Source organism: Mandrillus leucophaeus, unplaced genomic scaffold (genome assembly GCF_000951045.1).
Source record: "Mandrillus leucophaeus isolate KB7577 unplaced genomic scaffold, Mleu.le_1.0 Scaffold21, whole genome shotgun sequence".
Taxonomy (NCBI): Eukaryota; Metazoa; Chordata; class Mammalia; order Primates; family Cercopithecidae; genus Mandrillus; species Mandrillus leucophaeus.
This window is the reverse complement of record NW_012102143.1, coordinates 1,368,920-1,377,923: the sequence shown is the minus strand read 5'-3', so window position 1 is coordinate 1,377,923 and position 9,004 is coordinate 1,368,920. Positions and strand designations below refer to the sequence as shown.

Sequence of the window (9,004 nt, the reverse complement as noted above, 5' to 3'; positions counted from 1 at the left end):
GTGAGACAGGACGGAGACCCCCTCCGCCTGACAGGCCCAGTGAGACAGGACGGAGACCCCCTCCACCTGACAGGCCCAGTGAGGCAGGACAGAGACCCCCTCTGCCTCACAGGTGCTGGGGCCCTGTCTACTGATGCCCTGGGCAGAGGGAGCCATTGGCAGCTGGGCTCGTGAAGTGGACAGTGTAGAGTGCAGCTGTGGTCCTGAGGGGCATGAGCTGAGGGGGACCTTAGAGCCACAGGTAGCAGAGGTCAGAGGTCAGACAGGTGAGCGGCCAAAGACCTAGAGGCAGCTACTCCAAAAGAGCAGAATTAGAGAGGAGGCCCGTCCCAGGAGGAAAGGGCTTGGGAGCATGAGGCCAAGGAAGCAGGTGTCGGGAGAAGCTAACAGAGATACCAACGTGAGGCACAGCCGGGATGGCGACCCCAAACCAGAAGACACCTGTGATGAATGCAATTCCATGGGAATTTTTTTTTTAACTTAGAAAAAGTGAAACAGAAGACAGTAACATTTCCTAATTATGCAGTGAAAAATATTTTAGGACATTTTATAGGGAAAGTGCATATGGATATATTAAAACCTTAGCTTCTGTAAGATGAAAACCAACAATAAGATTGAAAGCAATGGGAATGCAGTGATTAGGAAATGGTGGAATGGGGACAGCTGGGGTGGGCGCTCAGGGAAGGGCTCAGAGAAAAGGGGTGGTGGGTCAGGGACCATTCCAGAGAGAACAGCAAGTCTCCGCATCAGGCAGCATGCTGGGGACATACTGAGAGGAGGCTGGCGTGGGAGAGCACGCACCAGGCTAAGGAACCCATACTGTCCTCCATTTGAGGCCACCCATGCCACCTGCTCAGATGCAGCTTTTATGCCTGTGAGAAAAGATGCGCCTGGACTGTGCTGTTTAGCCAGGATTTGGAAGTAGGGGGACAGTTAATGATAGGCAAGGTGACCACATACAGGTGGAAGAAACAGGAAGGCAGCTGTGGGTCTCGAAGGTCTCTGGCTTGGCTGCCAGGCAGAGGCGGGCAAGTGACCACAGGAGAGGCTGGGGCTGCTGTCAGGGGAGGCGTCTGTGCTGCCGTGGCACCCAGCAGCCAGGAGGACGGGTGGTTGGTGCTCAGATGCACCCAGCCTACCTACAGGACAAAAGCCAGTTGGAAAACGTGGGCATGGTGGTGATTGCTAGGAGGAAACCATGTAGAGTTTATAGAGCAATGCCAAAATCATAATTTACAGGTGAAAGCAGTGTGGGCATAATTTTTCGTTAATTGAAGAAAACTGAACAATTGGAGAAAAGACTCTTTCATACACTTTCATGGATAAGACCAAAGTTAACAAAGTTTCGGGTCCCAATGACAGTCCCAGGGAGGAGAGGGAAGCCCTTGGTCTCCCTACCCCTGTCCCGTAAGCATTTAGCTCCCCTTGGGGACAGAGCTGACCCTGACTGAGTGCGTGACAGTTCTCACTGCTGGATGCTGGATGCGGGCTCTCTTGCCCTCCTTTTGTCAGATGGAGACTGTGTGCATGCATGTGTGTGTGCAGGTATGCATGTGTGTAGGTGCATGTATGTATGTGCACGTGTGCTTGTATGCATGTTTGTACACATGTGTGCTTGTGTGTGCACTGTGTGTTTGCAGGTGTGCATGCATCGTGTGCACGTGTGCGCAAGTATGTATGCACGTATGTGTGCACACAGGTCTGCATGCATGTGTGTGTGTGCGTGCTGCAGCATGGGGCTGGACTGGTGCAGTAGGGAGGCAGTTACGGTCAAGATGAGAAATGGGAGGAAAGATCAGAAAAGATTAAAGTTAACGCAGCCTTTCCCTGTGCGTAGAACATCCTGAAGAGGGTAGAAGAGAGGTCTGAGCGGGAGTGCACTGCCTTGGATGCCCACAAGGAGCTGGAAATGGTGAGTTTCGCCGCCTCTTGTGCTGTATCCCAATGCACTGCTTTCCTCATCCAGGAGCACCTTTCCGGCCCTGCTCCCCACGTGTCCATGTGTCTTTTTATAAAATGCAAATTTATTTTAAAATTCACTTTTACAATCCAGAAGAGTCACTGGGACTTAAAAAATATACACCAGGTGTGGCTTGTGTAGCGCCCTCTTCACCCTGCTTCCTGGCTCCAGCCTTACATACCCTGTCTGTTACTGTACCGCGGCACGGCCCTCAGGACACTCTACACCGGTGTGGAGCTCTGCGATCATGCCCAGGCCCTGACTCCTCTCATCAGCCGCCTGGTATTGTTCTATGCAGGCATCTGGGGTGCACACAGACCCCAGGCTTGCCTCTGCCTGTTTCTCCATGTCAGAAGCAGTCTCTCCTCCCTCCTGTGAGGCTCACCAAGGCTGGTTCCCACTCTCCCTGTGCCCTGACGTAGCCCTTTACTCTGAACCCATCCCTCCACGCCACTCTCCCGTTCCCTGGAGCTCAGTCGCGCCTGTGCATCTCTGTGAGGGGATTCACTGGCGCTGCCCAAGAGTGCAAGGACCGTCTCCTGACTCTCAGAGAGAGACGGCTCCTCCTGGAGGTTTGCAGCAGAGCAGGGATTGTGCAGGAAGGGCCAGCGAGTACGTTTCAGTCCTCAGGAGCTCTTACCATGCGCTCTGCCGCGTTTGGCTCCTGGCATCAGCTGGAGCTGAGAGCCAGCTTTTGGCAGCTGTGCTAGGGCACCTCCATTGAGCCAGTGATGCCGTCATGGCGGAGAGCAAGGCGGGGGACATCCATATTCCACTTCTGTCACCCCATGGCAGAAGCTTAGCAAAAAGAGTATCACCCTCAGTGGGCATCTGATGGTCATTCTCAGCCACACTGAGACATGAGGACTTCCTACCCTAATGCAGTTGGTTCCCACCTCGGGCCTCTCCTCCTGTCCCTTTCCCAGACCAGTTGGCCACCAAAATTCCTCTGCTAGTGACACGCTGTGCCTAGTGGGGAAAGGCTGGTGCCTCAAGCAGGGTAGCCAGGGGACATCCGTGACCTGTGAGCCAGGCAGCATCTCTAGGGGCCCATGCCCACCTCTGGAAGCAGAGCTTCCCTTTTTAAAGTTCTTTTCTACTTTCATCTTCATTTTCCTTATAATGAAAGGTATTCTCTGTTTCTAACAGGCTTGTTTTTTAAAAATAAAGGTTTGTTTTTTCTCTGATTTATAAAAGTAATTATACTCAATACCAGGAAACTCAGAAAATGCTTGTAAGTAAAAAGAAAACAATAAACTTCAGTACCACTTCGCCCTCCCTGCCAACAGGCTGCAGCTCGCCCTAAACAGACACCTGTGCACGCACACCTCGCAGGGTGCGGACATGCTGCAGCTCGCCCCAAAACAGACATACACATGACACACGCCCAGCACATACATGCCCATACATATCACACATGGTACACACTGCACACACACATACACGGCCCCTATAGATCACACAGTACACACTGCACACACACACAGTACACACTACACATACATGCATGACACGTACATATCACACACAGTACACACTGCACACACACATACATGGCCCCTATAGATCACACAGTACACACTGCACATACACACAGCACATGCTTATCACACACAGTACACGCAGCACACACATGCATGGCACGTACATATCACACACAGTACACAGTGCACATGCATACAGCACACACATGCACACTGCAAATATGCACAGCACACACACACAATACTGCACACACTGCATATACACAGCACACATGCACACACGGCACACACATATCACACACAGTACACACTGCACATACACACAGTACACACATGCCCATACATATCACACACAGTACATACTGCACACACACATACACGGCCCCTATAGATCACACAGTACACACTGCACATACACACAGCACATGCTTATCACACACAGTACACGCAGCACACACATACATGGCACGTACATATCACACACAGTACACAGTGCACATGCATACAGCACACACATGCACACACTGCAAATATGCACAGCACACACACACAATACTGCACACACTGCATATACACAGCACACATGCACACACATGGCACACACATATCACACACAGTACACACTGCACATGCATACACAGCACACATACACGTATGACACTGCACATATGCACAGCACACACTGTATATACACAGCACACGCATGCACCACGGCACGCATGGTGCACACAGCACACACACACCACTGTATTCTTTACAAAAAGGGCTTGTGGTTTAGAAACAGCTGTGCCCCGCATTCGAGTGGAGCATGTGGAGTCCCCGCATTCACGCGGAGTCCCTGCCTCTTTCCTGGATTTCTGTCCTTGCATATATGCATAGATCATAATCATTTTAATCAAATCTGTTGCTGACTCTTGAGGCTGACAATCGTGTTTCTCATTCTAGACAACACAGCAGGGAGCCCCTTGCGCACACTTCTCAGGGCATGGTGCTCATTTATGTGCCTGACTGAGAGCCTGCGGCGAGCCTGGCCCTGTGCCAGACCCCATGCGTCAGTGTGGAATTTTCTTTCTTCAGTATGAGTCCTCAGGAGCCCCAGAAAGTGTGGAATTGTTAGGCCCCTTGGTGCCTGGGTTGCCTCCCAGGAGGGTGTGGGGAGAACAGCCCGGAGCCCTGCCGGGCCGTCCAGCCTGCGGAGGAGGAGGGCTGCCTCACGCGTGTCTTTTCTGGAGTTTGCTTCCTAGCGAGGACAAGGCACCAACTTTCTCCACCGAAACTAACAGGTTTTCCCCCTTGCCATTGTCCCACAAGGTGCTAGAAAGAGGAGCTCCAGCCCGATTGAGACTGGCCGGCCAGCCTCAGCTGTGGGCACAGTGCTTGGTCACAGTGGTCACTGAGCCCTCTCTGTGGCCTGACGGAGCGGGAGGAAGGGGCTGGGACAGCTGGCTCTGGTGGCCTGATGGGCCCTCCTTCTTGTCCCAGGTGGTGAAGGCATGCAATGAGGGCGTGAGGAAGATGAGCCGCACGGAGCAGATGATCTGCATTCAGAAGAAGATGGAGTTCAAGATCAAGGTGAACTGGAGCGATTGGTGTCAGCCTGTACCTATGCACAGGCCCCTGGCCCCCCCTGCCCCAGAGGACAGATCACCACGCCTGGCTGGCCTTCCTTAGGTCCTTGGTCACTGGCCACACTTAGGATCCCCTCTGCCCCCTCCCCAGCTGAAGCCACCCAACCTGCCACCAGGCATGAAACACCACCACGGTGGCCCAGACCTGTCTCCTGAGAGACGGGAGTGCAGGGCTAGTGTGCAGCCTAGAGCCGCGCGGGGTGTGGATCCTGCTCTCACCTGCCAGCCGCGTGGCCTGGAGCAGTCAGTTTACGTGGAGGACGTGGTGGGGGCTACTTCAGGGATCCTCAAACCAGGAGGATTTGGAAGTGACCAGCCTCCCCCAAACTTCACAGGGAACTTCAGGCACTTGTGAGCCCCTAAGGTCCCCTGGGGCCTGACTTTCTGGGAACTCGGCCACAGTAGCACACTGTGCCTGCAGCGGGTCCCTGAGACCAGGTTGGGTTTGGGAGCTGAGCCCCACTCGAGGAGGCAGAGGCGGTCTTCCGGGCATCCCATGGAGCTCGGCTGACCGCTGGGTGCCAGGCGCCTGCCCCTGAGTTGCATCACCTGCCGAGCGGCCGTTCAGCTGCAGGCCTGGCCTCCTTGCCCCGTGGGTCTCATTCTTTCCTCTCCACTGTGAACTCAGCCCCTTCTCTGATTCTGCATCCCACAGGCAGAGCTTGGTGGGGGCAATGATGACACACACTAGCTGCCACATTCACAGGCACACACACGGTATCCACACAGCAGTGCACACACGTAAACAGCAGTGTACATGCACGCAGGCACATGCACACACATGCACATACATTTAAAGCTCACATGGGGGTACACAGAACACAGTCCACACACATAGACACAAGTCCACATGTACAGCACACACACACACACGGCACACTCATGCCCGCAGGGTGCACCTTCACACCCACACACACACACACACACACAGTCCTGCCATTTCTCTGCATCCGTCCAGAACTCAGCCATTCTGCCCACTTGTGCCTCATGTGTCGGGGCCCTGGGCAGGTGTCAGGGAATGTGACAGATGCAGCACTGGGGGCGTGTCCTGGGGAGGGACACTGTGGGCACAGCCCGCCTGACGCCCTTTCCCCGCTGCAGTCGGTACCCATCATCTCCCACTCCCGCTGGCTGCTAAAGCAGGGTGAGCTGCAGCAGATGTCAGGCCCCAAGACCTCCCGGACCCTGCGAACCAAGAAGCTCTTCCACGAAATTTACCTCTTCCTGTTCAACGACCTGCTGGTGATCTGCCGGCAGATTCCGGGGTGAGTCGGGGCTCGGGGCGCCAGGCGCTCTGGCGGGCGGGGAGTGTGCTGGGCACTGGGTTTGACTGGGGCCAGGGTGCTGGGCGCTCTGGCAGGCGGGGAGTGTGCTGGGCACTGAGTTTGATTGGGGCTGGGGTGCCAGGCGCTCTGGCGGGCGGGGAGTGTGCTGGGCACTGGGTTTGACTGGGGCTGGGGTGCCAGGCGCTCTGGCGGGCGGGGAGTGTGCTGGGCACTGGGTTTGACTGGGGCTGGGGTGCCAGGCGCTCTGGCAGGCGGAAGAGTGTGCTGGGCACTGGGTTTGATTGGGGCCCAGGGCACCAGGCACTCTGGCGGGCAGAGGAGTGTGCTGGGCACTGGGTTTGATTGGGGCCCGGAGGTTGGGGGTTCAGGACAGAGCTTGGACTTTTGGATCGGGTTTAAAGGTCTGTTCTGCTGAGGCCCAGCTTTGGGCCTTTAGCCAAGGTTATTTCACGTTCCTAAGCCTCAGTTTCCCCTCCTGTAAAGTGGGGGTTTTACTGCTAGGGCCGTGAAGGGCCCAGCCCAGCAGCAGGGTGGCCATGATAGGGTCATCAGGGTTGGCAGGACCATGGTGCTGTCCACTGTCCGCACCTGGGATGGGTCGCCCTTTTGGGGTGCGGGAGACAGGCGTTCAGGTGGGAGCTTCGGAAGGAGGTGAAGATGAGCCAGTGCCATGGAGCCAGGCTTGCTGGCCTGCCAAGTGGGGCTCTCCTGGGACCTCCATGGGCCTCCTTGGGGCTGACACACCTGCCCTTCTCCCTGATCTCCAGAGACAAGTACCAGGTATTCGACTCAGCTCCACGGGGACTGCTGCGTGTGGAGGAGCTGGAGGACCAGGGCCAGACGCTGGCCAATGTGTTCATCCTGCGGCTGCTGGAGAACGCAGATGACCGGGAGGCCACCTACATGCTAAAGGCATCCTCTCAGTGAGTGCCTCGCCGCCACATGCCCAGTGCCACCCGTGGCACCTTTCCGTGTGGCCTCAATCCCTACAGGCCTGTCCCCAGGTGGAACAAGGCACCACACGCTCTGCATGGGGCCAACCTGCCTATCCAGACCCTGCGCCAGTACTTTCTGTGGCGCCTCTGGGGGTGGCTGCAGGTTCCTGGATGCGTGTACCTGTGTGTGCACGTGTGTGTGTGTGCATATGTGTGTGTGCATGTGTGTACCTGTGTGTGCACGTGTGTACCTGTGTGTGCACGTGTGTGTGTGTGTGTGTGTTCATTCCCGTGGGGCTTCAGACTCTGGGCGAGTCCCTCTTTTTGGATGAGCCCTTTCAGAGCCCTTGAGTCAGGCTAAGTAGTGAACCACCATCCTCCTCCCTGCTGCCACTTGCTTGTGGCCTTGAGCTCATTTCACCTCTTTGAGCAGCTGGGACCCCTGCCCTGCAGCCCTAGGCCCCCCAAGAGGGACAAGCAAGCTAAATGTGGGGAGAGATGCTTTGCAGGCCCTGAGCCTGGAACTGTGGAGGTTGCAGTGAGCTGAGATTGCACTGCACTCGTGGAGTGGAACTCCCTTGTGGCCTGCGGAGCTCAGGCTCTGCCCTCCTCCCGCCATGGCCCCAAAGCTGCCCCTTACGCACAACTCACCAGATATCCTCCCCTGCCCAGACCTGGGGCTGCAGCTGACATGGACCAGGGCAGGACCTGTCGGGATGAGAAACTGTGGCTTTGGTGGTGTGGCTGTGGCCACGGAATGCGCTCTTACGCGTTACTTGGTGGGACTTGTTACCTTGTGGGCTCACTCTTACTGCCTGACTTTTGAAAGCATCACACGGGAACATGATTGAGGGGCTCCCCCGTGCCCTTCCGTGGGTTCGTGTGTGTGTCAGACCCTGGACCAGCCCGTTTCTGTGGCTCCCCCAAGCTGTCCCTGGGGTGGGCTGGAGCGGTGCTCAGGATGGTGGACGCAGATCCGAGGGGCGGCTAGCTGGGAAGCCTCGTGCCACATCGTGGGGGGTCGCCGCTGAGCTGCAGCTGGGGCACTGTCTTCTTCCCTGCGCCAGGAGTGAGATGAAGCGTTGGATGACCTCGCTGGCCCCTAACAGGAGGACCAAGTTTGTTTCGTTCACATCCCGGCTGCTGGGTAAGTCACCGGTGGGTAAGGGGGCGCCATTTGTGCTTGGGCTGGCCCTGCCTGATGCCGCAGGTGCACGGTGTGCCCTGCCTGGAGGGAAGACCTCCCTGAGCTGGTGGTCTTAGAGGCCTGCACGGGCCTCCAGGGGCTGCTTCCTACTGGAAGCTTAGTACGGGCCAGCAACGCGGCATGGCCACACTGTGTGAATGTTGGATGGGCCTTAGGTGACAGTACCACCAAGTCACCAGGGGGAATTTGGACCAAACTCCACTGCTGTTTTTAGGTTTGCCAGTTGTCCGAAAAGCGTATTAAATAGGAAAAAGCCAGGTGCAGTGGCTCATGCCTGTAATCCCAGAACTTTGGAGGCCGAGGTGGGTGGATCACCTGAGGTCAGGAGCTCGAGACAAGCCTGGCCAACACAGCGAAACCCTGTCTCTACTAAAAATACAAAAATTAGCCAGGTGTGGTGGTGCGTGCCGGTAGCCCTAACTACCTGGAAGCTGAGGCATGAGAATCGCTTGAACCTGGGATATGGAGGTTGCAGTGAGCTGAGATTGCACTGGGATATGGAGG

General features: G+C 56.0%; 1 protein-coding gene across 1 annotated transcript in view; it reads left to right on the top strand.

Moving 5' to 3' along the window:
- Window positions 1-9,004, top strand: part of NGEF (neuronal guanine nucleotide exchange factor) — a 137,403-nt gene that overhangs the window by 125,290 nt on the left and 3,109 nt on the right. Inside the window, exons 9-13 of the mRNA XM_011980246.1 lie at window positions 1,838-1,912; window positions 4,927-5,016; window positions 6,174-6,337; window positions 7,126-7,281; window positions 8,361-8,440. Of these exons, the coding sequence (XP_011835636.1) occupies window positions 1,838-1,912; window positions 4,927-5,016; window positions 6,174-6,337; window positions 7,126-7,281; window positions 8,361-8,440 (565 nt within the window). The remainder of the gene's footprint in view (window positions 1-1,837; window positions 1,913-4,926; window positions 5,017-6,173; window positions 6,338-7,125; window positions 7,282-8,360; window positions 8,441-9,004) is intronic.